The sequence below is a fragment of the Bactrocera oleae genome, chromosome 3 (assembly GCF_042242935.1).
Source record: "Bactrocera oleae isolate idBacOlea1 chromosome 3, idBacOlea1, whole genome shotgun sequence".
Lineage (NCBI taxonomy): Eukaryota > Metazoa > Arthropoda > Insecta > Diptera > Tephritidae > Bactrocera > Bactrocera oleae.
Window position 1 is genome coordinate 70,674,374 of NC_091537.1, and position 17,122 is coordinate 70,691,495.

Genomic DNA, 17,122 nt, shown 5'->3' on the forward strand with positions numbered 1-17,122 from the left:
TCACTCGGATTTCATTGTTCGACAAAATCGTGAAAGGATTACAATAAAATTTGTATCTAATTTATTTAGGTACATTATAAATCATAGACGTACTTATTTTCACTACTACATTTTGCATGTCCGTAATACTACTATTAAGATCAAACTAATTAACTCAAATGAAATATATGTGAAATAAACTCAATCAAAGGAGCTAAATTTAATACATGGGGATATGAGGGAATCCCAATTTCTAATTCTGGACTGGAAGTGATGAGACCCATTTCTGGCTCCAAGGGTATGTAAACGTGCAAAATTGACGCATTTGGGTCGAAGAGCAATTTGAAGAGATGCAAGAGCTGCCATTTCATCCAGAAAACACAACGGTTTGGTATGGTTTGTGGGCCGGTGGAATCATCGGTCCATATTACTTCAAAAATGATGCCGGTGAGAACTTAACAGTCAATAGCGACCGTTATCGCGCCATGATAATCGACTATTGGATGCCTGAAATTGAAGCTCGTGATCCCGGCTACATTTGGTGTCAACAAGACAGTGCCACTTCCCACACATCGCATCAATCAATGGATATATTGAGAGAACACTTCGGTGAGCAGATAATTTCACGTTTTGGGCCGGTCGATTGACAACCAAGATCGTGTGATATCACACCGTTAGACTTTTTCCTGTGGGGATATGTAAAGTCTAAAGACTATGTGGACAATCTCGCTTCGATTCAGGTCATGGAGCAAAACATCACACATGTCATTCGCCAATTACCAGTTGAAATGCTGGAATAAGTCATCGAAAATTGGACTCAATGGATGGACCATCCGAAACATACCGCCTCCAACATTTGAAAGAGATAATATTCAAAAAGTAAATGCCAAAGAATGTTCTTTCTTTGTAGGAAAACTCAAAATGGATCACCCTTTATATTCATATGTATCTTACATATTAACCGATTTAAATGTGTATATATACGGTGTAAAGCCTACCGGAAGTTTGAAATTCTTACACATTTTTTTATATTAAGTATATGGAGACTAGGGAATATTTTAGACAAGATTTATTTTTTTGATATTTCTCTACATCATTACCAGAAATTGAGGCTCTCTGAATTTCCTTAAAATATCTTACAGATTAGATATATACAACGTATAAGTCAAGTGGATATTGGAAAATTCATATATAGATAGATGGGGACCAGGGGAAGCCTTTGATTTCATCCATTTTTGGAACGAGTATACACTGTTATTGGAGATATTCTTTCTTAATTCCATTAAGATTTCTTACTAATTCACCGATAGATGCGGTATAAAGTCAACCGGAAGTCAAAAGTATTTATATTAGGTAAATGGGAGCTTAGAAAAGTATTGACCAGATATTACCCATTTTTGGCACAACGTTGTCATCATGTTCCAACCAACATATGGAACAGGTTTCATCAAGGTATCTCAATTTTTACTCAAGTTATCGACTGCTCGGGCAGACGGACTCACAGGACCCGGATTTCAACTCGTCTAGTCAACCTGGTAATTTATAGTTGCGAACAAGATTTCCACATGCTACGTCCTAAACGTAGCGAACTATCAAACTTTCATAGTAATTGCAAACAAGTTCGTTCATGATGGGACGAACTTATAAAAGTAATGCATTTTTCTACAAAATATGTAATTGCGAACTTTGCACCTTTTTGCACACGTGAATATAACATGCTAGCCATATGCATTGAAAATTTCACTATTATTTTCCCAGAGCAAATTTAAACAGTAAATTGCTCCTAATTGGACTTGCCAGATCAAAAAACATTGTTTTGAGAAAAACGCATTTGTAGTTTTAGGGCCGTTTTCCCAATGTCTGGTCAATATTATTCTTAGCCGGTTGTAGCTTAACTGGATGATATCATTAACTGGCAGAACCGTTTTCATCAAGTTGTGGTCAGCTAACCACAAATACACAATAGCTACATACGATAACTCGATTCTTGTGAATGCGTGGCGAAAACAGTTCACAAAATTTGCGTTGTGAACACCCAAAACTGTGTAAACGTCATGAGCCATGTATGTGCATGTTCAGACGACGAGGTAAGACGAAGAGACCGCTCCGCTCGTGCTCGGGTGCCACGCTTCGTGTTGTTTTCCGTAACAGCTCACTGCTAAAGAATTCGGCATTCCTTTCATGGTTGCAACAGCGCTCAGTTTCAAAGAAATATTTACCTTATGTTCAGATATTTAAATGTTATTTCGCTTTTTTTTGCATGTAATATGCATATATGACTGCAAAAATGTATAATAAATAATGATCTTATAGATTTTATAGCTGACAGCTGTCATATGAACTTCTGGTTAGAAACTAACCAAGATTCGGTAAGGTTTACCAGAACTTAACTCACAGATGGTTGCTAACCAGATATTGCCGTTAAAGTTCTGGTTAAGCGCTTAACCAGACATTGAAAAAACGGTCCTTACACTTACTTTACCGGTCACCGGCAGCTGCTACCAGATACCCGCTCTCGAACGTTCCAGAGTGCCTAAAAGCCACTTGCTAACTATCGAACAACTAACTTGAAAATTATTTGTCGGATTCACTTAAAATTTTCTGAGAATAATTCAAAGATGTTATACTTTACAAAATGCAAAAAAAATCGATTTTTAGAAAGTTCTGACTACCACTAACCCCATAATGCAACTTATAACTAGTTCACATAAAATTTACTGCCGTCCCTAAATAAAAGCGTCAGCGGCAAATTCCTGTCAAAAATTTCTCATGCCCATAGATTTTATATGGCGCATACCTAAATAAACTCGGCGGCAACGCTGAGCGATGAAAAATTCGATTTTAAGAGCGAATTAAGAAAAAGAGTTGGTTGCAAAATTGTAATTTTCTGAAAATAAATGAAACGCGCGATGTTTAACGTTTTTATTTAGCTTTGCCAGTTAAAAGGCAAACCAAACCACGAAATGTCAAACAAAACGAAGAAATCCGTATGTGAACAACCCTTTACCTATTTGCATTTAAACAGCTGATAAATAGCTGTGCTCTTAATATTACAAGTAAAAAGCAATTAAAAGCAAATAAGTAAAAGTTTTGTGCAAACTCAAGTGAAAAAGATGAGTAAAGTACCGCACAATCATTATCATTACCTACAGTTTACACAGTAAGCTTCTTGTTGATACATCTATAAAAAAAAAGAAAAAATGGAGAATATATAACACCAGTTGGAAGATACGGTGACTTACCTTGTATAGAGATATAAAATCCTAAAACATCTTGCACCTTTGCCGTGTAAGTCGTCTTATACCGGTAATCGTAAACGGGGTATTGCGTTGCAAAAGTGCAAAATGAATCATTTGACAATGACTACAGTGTTGCCATACTCAAAAAAGCATAGGTAAGTATATTGCAACATTCACAACGCGGAGTTTGCACTAATTAACTGAATGTGGCAATATCCAAGAACTTTTAATTATTTCGGAATTCTTGTTGGATATTTTGCGTTCTGTGCAGCTTATTTGTGTAAAATATGAAAAGGAAATTACAACAAAAAAGAATTAAGAGATGGACACAAAGCGAAATAAGCAAAATTATTGACTATATAACAGAACATGGAAATTTGGAGGTATTTACCATATATATTTTATTTAAATTTACTAATTAAGCAAACTAAATGTGAGTTTAGAAACCAACAGCACGAGCATACTATGAAACATTCCTACAAATTACGCCAATCGATGCGACATGGGATTTAATAAAATGGAAGGTGCGTTATTTGAAAACACTCTACGCAAAAGCGAATCAATGGTTAATCTCTCCTGAAGCTAAATCACTAAATGAGGAACTGGTTGTTGGTAAATATAGAATTGAAGAGATGAAGTAAAAATAAATATTCTAATAAAATTAATTATTTACAGAGCGATTGCAGAAAATATGTCCAAACTATGAGCGTTTACAAAAGATATTTGGTGAAAAGCAAGCGCAAGTTGTTGAGATTCTCGACTCAAACGACTCATTTCCCGATTGTTATAATGAGGAATTTGAAGAAAATAATGATATGTCTGTGGATGTAAAAGTATTCGCTGATTACAATGCATTTGAAAACTTTTATCCAGATGAAACTGAAAGCTTGAATTTTGCAAATAAATTGTGCCCTGAAGTGGAAATTACTCAAATGTCAACCAATTCTACACCAGCACTTGCCGATGCACTACATGAGCAGTTGATTGCAGAAACGGCAACTGCCGAAACTTTGCCCAACACCAAATATGCGAACAATGAGGATCAAACGATTGCAAAAAAACTGAAAAAAGAATCGCTGCGACATTCACTCTCCGCCTTAAGTCAAAGTCAGGAAAGCCGCAATGAAATGCAACGGCTACGACTGAAATTTGAAGAATATAAATTCGTGCAAGAGTTTCAATTTGTCAAACAAAAATTCGAAGCCGAAATGGAGTTGAAAAAGCAAGAACTCGAATTAAGGAAAATGGAAATAGAAAGTAATGAAAAGTTGAAACTAATGGAGATTGAGAAAAGCGAACGACTTGCTAAATATGAATTAAATTTGAAATATAATGGTCACAATGATAGTTTGCACACAGATTAGTGGACAATTCAGTTTTTGAGTTGAAAGAAATATTTTTTTATTGTGTTGCTTGGCAAATGTTGTATAACCTACATTTTAATATTGCTTAATTTTTCTTAGAGTTATAAATTTAATTAACGTAATTATTTTTTTAATGCATTATTTGCTACCCTGATAAGAACTAAAAAACTTCTATCTAGGTATTTTTTGTATCTACATACATATAGGGTTTGTTATATATTATATGTACACAAATCAAATCATATTTAATTTTCTAGACATTAACAACACAAATATTTTCTATTGCAACAGTCTCGAATACCTTTGAGCAAGATTTGGGCTGCAATAATAAACAATGAGTCAGTGTTATAGTGTCGACTTTATAGATGTGCGAACGAATGCACATGAGCTTTACATGTAATTCGTAGTTATATACGGAGTAATGAAGTAGGATATGGAAACCAAAGCGATTGTTAGCGCGAGGGCAATCATCAATTTTGCATAACTATTTTTAAAAAATAAAATGTATCGAAAATATATAAAATACTATTTATTGATTTAGAAACCATAAGTCGTATTCGTGGGATTGTTTTTAACGCTGATGATTTACGTAAATAATCTGAAATTAGATTATTTGCAGTTTATCAGATAAACTTTTTCAGAACATGTAGAAGTAGATTCCATCTTACAACATATTTGTATTATTATTAATAGTTAATGAATATATATTTGTAAAATATTGAACATTTTTTTGCATACATTTTAAACATCGTAAAATTACAAAGTAATTGTATAACTAAACAAAATTTTGGAGAGATCAGTTATGCTATAATAATAACAACAACACGTTATATTTTTATACTCTCCACCAAACTTGGTACCTATGTTTCTTGTCAGTGTGTGTGATATATAAATAGCATATGATAACCACGCCCACTCTTAAATCCAACACAAAATTTGACAGCCAAGATGGTACGGAAGAGTTTTTTAGGAACCGTTGTCAAAATTGTACAAGCGTGGCACCGCCCACTTTAAGGTGATATCTTATACCGTTAAGTGTCATCCTATACCTAACCAAACCAAATTTTGAAAATGGGCGAAATCGCACCACGACCTCGTCTACTTCACATATAACACATTTTTTAATTTTATCTGATCCTTTCACATTAGAATATATATGTACATACATTTTTTTTTTTGCGGATTCAGTGCTGTCATCACAGCAACGGTATGTGCCACTTGCAGGTCACTAAAAACCCCCCCTCTAGGGAACCGTCGCCCACACTGGAACCGCGTTTGCACTAGTTCAGCGTGGCGTTCCATTTTCCTCATTGAGAGATTAACATCTGCGCACCTGCGTCCGCGTTTTGCTGCGTAGCAAAATTGGTGCGAATTTCTGGATAAAATCCCAGTTAACTTCGCTCTCCACCATGTCGCTGATAAAGTTGTTCGTGTTTATTGGACCGATCAGGTCTTCTACGGCGATGCGTTCCCTTTTCGCTCACATTTAAAGAATGAGTGTTCAGTGTCCTCCTCAGTCGGATCGTTGTATAGGCATCGTCATGCTCTTCGACTTTTCCCATTCTATAGAGGTACTTTTTGAAGTATCCATGACCGGATAGAAGTTGTGTTATGTAGAAGTCGACTTTAGCGAATTAACAACTTGTCCATAAATTTAGATCTCTTATAAATCTGGCCGTCCATCTGCCGCGACTCTCGTTCTCCCAACTTCGTTGCCATACTGATATTCTTTATTTGTGCTAATGCGCTATTGTTATATTCAGGCCTTTTCTTTAGCTCCCACAGCTTTTTCTGGAGCCGGAGGTTTTGTTAGTCAAGCCATGCTTGCGTCCGTATCATGACCTGGCTAAGCTTGTGTCTCGGGCTGTAATTACTGCTGCGATGTCGTCCGCGTAGCAAATTAGGTACGATTCGTCTGGCACTTCGAGTTTTAGTATGGCGTCGTAGCTGATGTTCCACAAGTCTGGGCCTAAAATGTATCCTTGTGCGGCTCCTGACGTAACCGTTATCTGTCGTGATCCCTCTCTGGTTTGGTACAGCAGTTTTCTATTGCTGAGGTAGCTCCGCACCAAAGCTCTGATGTAGTTGGAGAATCTAAAACTTTTCTCGAAAGCGTCGATCATGTCCGCCCATCTAGCGCTGTTGAAGGCATTTCGGACGTCTAGAGTCGCCAGCAAAACTACTCTTTTGTACTTATGGCATCTACGCTGTGCGGCTTCTACGCAGTCAATGATGCATCTTATAGCTCCTAAAGTTGTCCTGTCGGGTCTAAAGCCGTGTTGTCTTGAGGAGAGTCCTCCAGCTTCGTTGATGGCCGTTTCGAGTCTGAGTTTAAGTAGCCTTTCATAAAGCTTTCCCACTGTATCGAGCATACATAGTGGACAGTATGCTGATAGTAAGTTGGGATCACCTTTTCCCTTACTTATTAGCACCAGTCGTTGTTTTTTCCCAGGTTCAGGGAATATTCCGGCTTTGAGGCAGGCGTTGTACATATTCAAAAGTACTGCCTGTCGCTCTGCAGCGATTTTTTTTTAAAGATTTCTGCTAGGATCCCGTCCGGGCTTTTTTTCGTGTGTGGGGAAGAGTGCGCTTTCGATGTGATCTATTTTGGCAGCGGTTAAGTCAGGTGGCTTTGCTCGAGCTCCGAGTTTCTTCATTACTATTTTGTACCGAAGTCGCCAGGGGTTTGTGTTAACGTTCTCGCGTAGTTCCTCCCATTTTTTCTACCATCGATGGCGTGCTTTAGCTCCTTTTTGGCCGCTTGATATTGCTCGGTTTCTCGGGATGCGGCTCCTGTGCGCCTAGATCTGCGAAGGTGAAGGCGTGTGCGTCTGAACGATATTTTCTATCCACCAGTAAACTGCTGTTTTATATTTGCTGTGGGAAGCCTTGGGCATCGATTTGTGACAGACTCTTGTTATTTTAAATCATTTTTGGGGGGAGCTGCTAGATGGGTTATGGTCGTCTATTGCGGATATTAATTTCGAAGTCTTTAGTTTCTTTTAGTTTTTAAGCACTATTAGGCCAAGCCGCGCAGCCGTGTCTAGAAAGCACTTTCCTCTCGAATCCGTGTTTGGCATGCCCCACTCAATGGCTTTCAAATTTAGGTATCCGGCGATAATTAATTGACCCTCTATAGATCTGGCTGTATCCTCTACATTGTCAAGCTTTTCTTGAAATTATTGTATGCTGTCGCTTGGCGTCAAGTAGCAGCTAATTACTGGGAAAAGATCGTATTTGGCCCATACTAAACCGTTGCCGTTCCCTTTACCTATAGTGCCGACGTTGCTACCTAGTGGTAGCCATATAGCTGAGGTTGAGCTGCTATCTTCTAACCAGGTTCCGCTCTCCTTCTTTTAATATTGCTCGCTTATGATGATTAAGTCGTAACCGTTCTCCGTCACCATTTGCGAGAGTAATGCGTCAGCAGCCTTGCATCTAAGCATATTGGCCTGTAGAATATTCATTTATTCTGATTTCTATATACCGTACATTTTGCGGAGCCCGGAATATGATCGACTTTTTCGTGTTGGGCCTCTTCGCAGAGGCAGCATAAGGGGGGTTTTGTGCACTCTTTTATTTCGTGACCTGGTTGCCGTATTTTATGCAAGTACCTTGCCCTCTCCTATCGGATCTTTTGCAGTCCCAGGTCAAGTGCACTGGTCCAAAGCAGCGGTAGCACCTTTTGGCCTTTTCTTTAAGTCGCAAGCCGCAATTGACCGAGCCAATTGTAATGCGTGTCTTTCGCAGCAGTGTGTCAGCTTTATCCTGATGAAGCGTTATATACGCCCTTTCCTGCTCTATTGTGTTAGGTGCCGTTATATATATCGTCCAGTCTTCGATGGGGTCCTGTACCACTTCTTTTACAGCCTCTGCGACTTCGTTTTTTGTTGTAAGTGAATCTAGATCTCTAATCTCTATAGTAGCCTTTGGTTTAAGTTCGGCCACAGTTGCGAATATGTGAAGGGTGTGTTTGAGTGCCTCACAAAAGTTGGCTTCTGCGGTCTGTCCGTTCTCCAGCTCTAATGGTAGCGCCCCGGCTCTTGTTTTGCGGATATGTACATACATACATATCAAGCACCAATTTATACAACGGAATTTAACTTTATACAATTAGTGAATTTAAGGTAGTTCATCTGACGTCTAAATTAGTCAAAATCGGAGCATTACTTCTCAAGCCTCCAAATACCGAATATAAGTACCTAAATCGGTCAATATGTGAGATATAATATATTATAGGAATCCTTGCCCCCATATACCTGACACAAAGATTTTCTTCCGATTGACTTTTTACTGTATAAATCGGTCAATCTGGAAGTTATCTTAACAAAATTTTAGAAGGCGCGTCTTTCTAATAATAGTATTAGTGCCTTAAATATATAAAAATAGGGGAATAGTCCCGCTAACTAACTAATTCCCATATACCGAAAATAAAAGAATTCTCGAACTATCGGTGGACTTTATACCGTATATAAGAGGTTTCTTAATGAAACTTACAGAACACCTTTCTGTTAATAGTAATATTTGTGTTAAAAGTGGATAAAATTAAGTAAATACTAACCGTAGGCCCCATATACCTAATGCAAGAACCTCAAGCTTCTGGTTGGCTTTATAACGTATATATCGGTCCATATGTAAGATATCTGAGGAAAATTAAGTGAACGTATAATATTGGATATACCATTGTTTAATGCCGAAAATGTATTTAACTAGTCCAAACATTACCCGTGAAAAACATTTTTGGGGTTACTATATTACGTGGTCTGACCCTGTCAAGCACACAACGCTACTGGAGTACATTAAGCAATATATGTTACGCTTCCTCCAGGGTTGAAGAGATGAATCATGAGTTATCTGAGCTGTCGTCAATCATGCGAACTATTTCGAGTTCAAAATTCTAAGCTGAGAAGAATTAAACATCTCCTCCCGTTACTATTTAACTTCCATATCTCGAAACTCTGCCAAAGGCAATTTCCATAGCATCGTAAGCTGATGATTGCCCGATATTGACGTCGAGCTCGTAAATCGATGTCATGTGTTTGAAAGTGAATGCCTATCAACATGACTTCCCCAGGTTCTTCACTGTAAGGACTCCTTATTAAGGAGCCTAAAACTCTCCCCTGGTGTTATACGACCGCGTTCATTACCATATAACAGGGCCACAATAAGATCCTTAAGTCGCTAACAGGCACTACTAGGCATTCACTCGCCTGAATGCAGCAGGACGCAGTTGAAGAAGTTATAGATCTGCCGGATATGGATGGATGTCTCTTGATGTTCCTAATTGAACAGTCATGCCTGCATGTTCCTGCTTCTGGAGTTGTTAAGTGAAACCAGAGTGACCCTTGCGGAACTTTGTTTTAAATATTATAATGGATTAAACTTCTACCTATCCAAAATTGATCCTGAGATACTAAACATATATCCTGCATGCAAAAAGCTCCGCACGAAGCTTTGTAGACCGCAAGGAATCAATTCACCTAAAACCCTTTCCTAATTCGTCATCGTTCGTTCGTTTTCTTATCCCATTTCTTCGAAGCAACCCGTTTCCTGGACTAACCGTTAAGTGATATCAGCTTAACTTAGCGCTTTCCGCCAATCAGGATCTAGATATTAACTACAACAGCACCACTTCAACATCTTGTTTCTGTAATAGCTTCTAAAGCTTTTTTGTGTGTTTTTGAGAGACCACGAATAATGTAATATGTAATAGCTTCTAAAGCTTTTTTGTGTGTTTTTGAGAGACCACGAATACAGTTCTGATAGAGTGGTGTATTTTTTGCGGAACAATTAACTGCCGTACCTTTATATTCTATCATTCTTTAGTCGATATGTTTGCGAAATTCATTAAATTGGAATATATTCGTAGGGCTTGGAGGCAGGTTAGAGTTGCATTTCTACCGAAGGCCACCAAGAGATCGCATATGTCAGCCAAGGACCATCAGTGTCTCCTCTTTCCTATTGAAGCCGTTAGAGTGACTGATCGATCTGCACTAAAGGAGAAGTATTCCAAATAATCGAATTTCAAGGGCAAGCATGCCTATTGCAAAAGCAGGTCAGTGAATATGGCATTGCACACTCTTGTCAACCTTAAGCATCTCATTTTTAAACTTATCTGCGATAGAATCGCGAAAAATTCTGAATACCGCGTATGAGCTAACTAAGGAACCTTATCTACTTAGACGCAGCTTCTGGCCTCCATGTTCTTTTTAAAATCACCTTCACAGTACAAACAAGACGTTATTAAACAATTAATTTTTTACACCAATATTTATTGATTATACAAATATTAGAAAACTACTGTTACAAAACTGCGCTTGCTCTTAACATGTAAGAAATCTAAAAAGTACATACTATTATATATAAATACTGAAGCCTTAGTTATAGCCATGACTGTAATCAGCTGGCAGCACAAACATATGTATATGTCGACTACACGTGTAAAGCGGATGTGTGCGTGTGTATGTATGCGTACAACGGTGCATGTGCCGAACCACCTGTTTTCTGTTTTGATGCGCTTTCGTTTTTGTTTACATTTCCAGTTTCGGTGAGAGGGCAGAATGCAAGGAGAATGTGTTTTTACGTTTTTGTTTTGAGTTTTCCTTCTAAACACCAGCACACACACTTATACAATATATAAATATAATAAACGAACTTGTATGTATGAGCTCGCATGTGCACACGAGTACGTAAGCATGGGGATGTGTTCAAATATTTTTGATTCGTTTGGCCTCGACCGTGGCCACCTTCGTTATGTCGGTGCTGTTATTTACAGTCTGTGAGTTATCGCTGTTAATCGCTGACTTTTTGGGTGGTATGTAAAACCACAGAGCGCCAAAGAAAAATATAACAGACAACGTTTTGCCCACCAGCGCCAGCAGCCACATGTACCTAGAATGTATGCGTATAATTATATGCTTTTTTTTTGTTTTTGCTTTAAATAATAATTTTCACTCACTTGCTCATGCTATAGTTGTCATAGACCAAACAAGCCCCAACACCGATGCCGTCTTCATCGCAAGTCTCCTGCCAAAGAACGCATGTGTCATCGATGAGCTTGCCGAAAATCATTGGTGCTGGTATGGTACCGAAAAGCCGCACTTTTATCCACTGTATGCCGAGTGCAAAGGAACGCTGATCTTCGCGCACACACCTTAAATTGTTGTGATTAAAATATCATATGTGTGTAGTTAAGGTGCAATGAGAATTAAATTGATAAATATTAAACAAAAACATTAAATTAAAAAATTAAAATTAAACACAATTTTAAAAATAATATAAATTAACAAAAAAGTAATAAAGCTTAGTGCTTAGGGTGTAACCGAACATTTTATACTCTCGCAATTTGCAAAAGATCAAAAGCGGGGAAATATTTTCCGGTGTTGGTAAATATTCTATTAAGAGGCACACCTAATGTGAAATTAGAATTGTGAAATTAAGTAATTGTGAAAATAACATACTAAAATTTAAATCGTTATCTCAAATAGTTGTTGAGTTATAGCCTTCTAAAATTTAACTGCTAAGTTCAATAAATGTATCTTCAAACTCGTTTATCAAATTAGCTTTAATAATTATGAGCTGATCACTATCAAACTTCATTTACATGATCTGTATATAGTTTTCCATGACCTACCATTTTTTTCATCTAATCAAAAAACAATTTTAGCAGGCCAAAAACAGTCAAAATTTATGGGGAAAATTCAACTTTCCAACGTCTCCATTTCGTCGATTTTTGAATTTTTTTCGCCTGTAGCTCATGTTTTAGGTTTTATCATAAAAAGCTGTATTCACTTCAATAATGGAGGTCTCCTTTAGCGCCGTCGAAAATCGCGTGTAACTCGAAAAAAAATTAATACCCTTAAAATTTTAAAATAAATGATACAGCAGTTTTTTTTAATTCCTACCAGTTTCTTTGGCTGTTACACTGGGCTGCCCCTTAAATATTCATTTAAAAAACTTTTATGTAGGAATTCGAATATTCGTTATTTGAAGAAATAAAATTTTGTTTTGAAAATATAAATGGTATCTAATTAATTTTTAATTTTATATTATATTAAAATCAACCTAACCAACAAAAATCAGTATATTCATCATTGGGTTATGTAAAGGTAGAGTACCCACTATTTTATTAATTATACCATAAATAGGGACATTAAGTTTGCCACGAAGTTTTTAACACGCAGAAGGAAGCGTCTATATGTACTTATAAATGATCAGTATGACGAGCTGAGTCGATTTAGCCATGCTCGTCTGTCCGTCTGTCATATGTACATCCATGTCTATCCATTATAAACTCAACGAAATTTAATATGTTTGCTATATAAGGAAATAGTCAGCCAGAGAAGAAAACATGTCTACTTAATAGTCAATAAGATATCACACAGATCAAGAAAGGTTGTACCCATTTTTAGCATCCGATAATACAATATTATTTTTTAAACAAGTAAGGAATGGCTAAGTTCGGATGTTACCGATTTATACTCTCGCAAAGTCAAATGGTATACTCGTTTGAGATTTCTTTATATTATATATTTTGATTGATTTGCATATTGAGCGTTTTGGGAGATATGCACATTAAACCTATTAGAGGGCGCGACCAAGCCCATTTTTAAAAAAAAATTTAAACTGCATATGCCCCTCCCTAAAGTGATCCTGTATACCAAATAACAGTCTTGTATCTTATTGTGGGGCTTTATTATGGCAATTTATTCGTTTTTGATTAATGGCGTTTTATGGGCGTGGTAGTGGTCCGATTACGCTCATCTGCAATACCAACTGTCTTACGCTACCAAGAAACATGTGTACTAAGTTTCATAAAGATATCTCAATTTTTACTCAAGTTACAGCTTGCACGGACGGACGGACAGACAGTTACCCGGATTTCAACTCGTCTCTTCATACTGATCATTTATATATATATAACCCTTTATCTCGATTAGTTTTAGGTGATACAAACAATCGTTAGGTGAACAAAACTATTATACTCTGTAGTAACATGTTGCGGGAGTATAAAAAGGTGCACCATAACTTCGCCAAGATTTCTCATAAATCCATCGATTTTTTCTGCATAAAACGGAGCCCCGAAGATCTAATATACAGTATTTATAATATTTTTATGTGAGTTAAAAGATGTCAAAGTGACTATTCGTACTTTTCCAATCCCTGAGTTAACTCCTACTGCAAAGTTAAGGAAACTGACGAACTTCAAGATTGTCTTCTTTATGAAGTAGAAGTGGTTGGACTCAAATTCCGTTGCTGTGATAACTGTGGTAACAAGGTATCTACAATAGGAATGCTTCCACTTACTTAAAAGTGACTTATCATCTTACTATTATTCGTTATGCGATATTCGTTACGGCGTTAATCCACCTTTAAGTATGTTATTAGGGAAGTGGTAAGGTTATTTACCATTATTCTCCACTCTCAGACAGTATATACTACTATTCTACGAAATTACTTATATTTTTTTAAAAAGTTTTTCTGCCCAACTCTATTAGTTTATGGGATACTTTTGTTGTTGCTCTTAGAGTAAGAAGCCACACATTCTTTTCAGGCAAATACGAACATGACCCTTTTCGATAGCTTATGTTAAGTGCATTGATTCAACCATTAGCAATATTAACCTTCCTAAAGTGGTAAGCCTAATTTAGATTTCGAAATTTTGACTCAAGTCGGACAGACAGTAAACATCTGGTAATCAATTCAACCTAATCACTTTGTTATATGTTGATCTCGATAACTTTAAGGTGTTTCAAACAAACGTTACGTAAACATTTAGACCGTTATGCAACATGTTATATAAAAACTGAAATCAATTAAAAATGCTTCGAATTCAATATATTTTTAGCAATCACCTCAATGTAGCCGATAGGGCCGGCATAGTCGACAAGAATGTGAAGAGCATCAGCACAAAACACAAGCCCACGAAATACGACAGATAATGACAAGTGGACTCACACATAATATTCGTGGCATCTGGAGCGCCACCAGCAACAAACGTTTTCTTATCGATGCACGAGCAATTTGAGTAAATTTTAATCTGATTCATATTGTATTCCTCATGGCAACCGGCAAAGCATGGACTATAATAGAGAATACCATCAGAGCCACAAATCGGTTCATAATTCAATTTGCTGCAACCACATTCCACATTACAATTCGATTGCAGCTCCGTGCCCAAGTATGACCGCTCAACGCCATCTGTAAAATTTATCATTTCCTTGGCACTACCTCTAAGCACTTCCTCTCGATACTGTGCAGTTACACCAGCAAACGCCAAATTTGGGCAGGATAGCAAGAAGCAAGATGTGAAGAATGCCGAAATCGTTGTCATAATCAAACACATTTTTATAATATTGGCGCAGGTTAGTTTCCATTTTTTGATCAGATAACCGCCGAGGAAAGTGCCACCACCACCTGCGGGCACTGTTATGAGTCCCATTAATAACGCGGACCAAACTGGTGAAATACTGAATTGATTCTCGATTTGTTTGGGCAGGAAGGCTGCGAATCCTGCGATTACTAAACCTTCTGTGGCACCAGCCATATTCAGACAGAAAAATGTGGGGTTCTTCAGCAATGATAGTAGTGCGCTTGGCATGTCTTTGAGTTTGGTAAATGACTGCTCAAACTTCTGTCCATCGGCATTGTAGGCTTCAGACACTTTTTGTTGCTGCAAGTCCTTAGCTCCCGGCAGTGACGATGGATAACCGAATATCGGTATGGAGAGTAGAAAACAAGCGATGGCTGCAAAAATGAAACCAATCCACCAAGCTCCAATCCAAACCTTACTGGAACTTGTCAGGCCTAAGCTATTACAAAAGAAATATTTATAGTATATTAAAGAGTCGATTATATGTATTTCAACTTTAAAGAAGTTGTTCATATGAGGGTACAACATAATTACTGTATCAAATTATTTTCGAACGGTTTTCTAAAAATAGCTTCCTGCCATCAAGACAGTTAATATTTGAAGACGACAACCCTCATTACAGATCTGGTTTGAATAATGCAGTATTTTACAAAAGGCGCAAGTATTTTATAGATAAAGATCTTCGCCATCGTTCTCTTGGATGAAACTAAGCGATTGCCTACTTACTCTTTCCAATGCAAAGGTGGCATAAATTTATTTTTGCTATCCTAAGTGGAATACAGAATTGCTAAGGTCCAGAACCGCATAAGAGTATGTAGTTTGGGTATATTCTTTTATCTTGAGCGATATTCATTGAGCTCCACTCATCAACTCTGCCATTATTCTACTTATTACCGCAGAATAAGAAATTAAAATCCAGTGAGGCCGTAGAGCTACACACTATAGCTTTAGCTACGCGGAGGCGAAGCGAACTTTTATTTTTGGCAATGGAAAACATATCTGAAGTAATCTGAAGGACTTCTGCCGAGTTAACCATCCTTGGTCGAATAAAAATCCGGGTCTGTTCCGATTACGTAGACCCGACTGTCGTGCGAACTCTAGGTGATAAATGCTTATTAGTAAAGCTAAATGCAGAGTCAAAAGAACTTCAAAAGAAAAACTATCAGAAGTTCAAGGTAAAATAAAGAGAAATCTTGGAAGCCAAGTCTAGCCTAGAAACTAAAACTAGTTGTAAGAGAAAAACAAATAACATAATAATACAATTTTTGCGCCACAGATGATTATTTGATTCATTACAAACACTAGTTATTGTATAGACCTCCAATGCGATGAAAAAACGCAGATAGATTTTCTCTTTTGCCTTACGGGTTTGTTAATTCTTCTTGCAATCTTCGCTCTAGGAAGGTTTATAACTTATTTCAACCTATTCAGTTTACAATTCCTGGATATAACTTTTCTTGGAGAAGGCTAGAAAGTCGTAGTTTTTTTTTCTTTATCGGATTGCTTCTTTTTTTTTTGTCGGCATTGTGGACATCGCTTTACTAGCCAAATAATCCGCACGCTCCGGAGATCCATACCAGATGTACGTGATTTCTGATTGCTTTGCTGTATGTTGATATCTAGTTAACGGTACGAATAAACGCGCTGTTACGAATTGAACTGGAATTGCTTAGTAAAGAAAAAGAAGAACTTTGTCTGAAGCTGAAAGTACTCCTAAAAGTAACGATAGAATATTCTATATTTTTTAAAAGCCTCCCCAAAACTCTTGAACAAACATTACCAAAAGAGAAAACCCTCTTGTAGGAGGTTCTACCTCACTTTTCTACCATCTAACATATGTAATTTTTCTAAGTACGTAGAAGTAATTCCTTTTCAATTGCAAACGTGTGCGTTTATTTATCAACATCACCTTGGCAATAAATAAGGGATGAGCCGCCAACAGAACCGACACCCGCGCAGCATTTAACAGTTTCAGTCACACTCCTTGTCACTGACAACGGCTGAGCTTATGAACCCTCACAGCTTTGTCAGCGCGGTATAAGCATAAACAAAATTGATGACAGCGGAGAAATTTGTTTTATGAGTCCCTGGTGACAAAGTCGCAGCCACTGTATCCAGCGGAGTCTCAAAAAGGATTTATTATGACATGGAAACGACCTGACTTGGCT

The 17,122-nt window shown here is 37.3% G+C and overlaps 2 protein-coding genes and 1 pseudogene across 3 annotated transcripts in view; 2 read left to right on the forward strand and 1 right to left on the reverse strand.

The window, feature by feature from the left end:
* Window positions 1-329: 329 nt before the first annotated feature.
* LOC138856118 (uncharacterized) lies at window positions 330-862 on the forward strand (annotated as a pseudogene).
* A 2,148-nt stretch (window positions 863-3,010) lies between these two features.
* Window positions 3,011-5,367, forward strand: LOC106616818 (calponin homology domain-containing protein DDB_G0272472). Of its 2 annotated transcripts, none has more exons than XM_036361931.2 (4): window positions 3,011-3,373; window positions 3,440-3,601; window positions 3,662-3,830; window positions 3,894-5,367. In XM_036361931.2, exons 2-4 carry the CDS (start codon window positions 3,506-3,508, stop codon window positions 4,580-4,582), a joined length of 954 nt encoding a protein of 317 aa, XP_036217824.2. In that variant the 5' UTR covers window positions 3,011-3,373; window positions 3,440-3,505; the 3' UTR covers window positions 4,583-5,367. The 2 variants fall into 2 exon arrangements, with proteins under 2 accessions (XP_036217824.2, XP_014089192.2); XM_014233717.3 differs by having other exon boundaries at window positions 3,490-3,601.
* A 5,922-nt stretch (window positions 5,368-11,289) lies between these two features.
* The window catches only part of Oatp26F (Organic anion transporting polypeptide 26F), a 32,388-nt gene continuing 26,555 nt past the window's right edge, over window positions 11,290-17,122 (reverse strand). Inside the window, exons 5-7 of the mRNA XM_014232984.3 lie at window positions 14,437-15,393; window positions 11,541-11,735; window positions 11,290-11,473 (exon numbers count right to left, since the gene is read on the reverse strand). Of these exons, the coding sequence (XP_014088459.2) occupies window positions 11,290-11,473; window positions 11,541-11,735; window positions 14,437-15,393 (1,336 nt within the window). The remainder of the gene's footprint in view (window positions 11,474-11,540; window positions 11,736-14,436; window positions 15,394-17,122) is intronic.

Excerpts from the sequence above, each read along its gene's own strand:
- LOC106616818 (XM_036361931.2), top strand. The coding sequence starts at position 3,506 with ATGAAAAGGAAATTACAACAAAAAAGAATTAAGAGATGGACACAAAGC. Across the intron at positions 3,602-3,661 it reads CAGAACATGGAAATTTGGAG|AAACCAACAGCACGAGCATA; the intron begins GTATTTACCATA and ends ATGTGAGTTTAG. Across the intron at positions 3,831-3,893 it reads AAATGAGGAACTGGTTGTTG|AGCGATTGCAGAAAATATGT; the intron begins GTAAATATAGAA and ends AATTATTTACAG.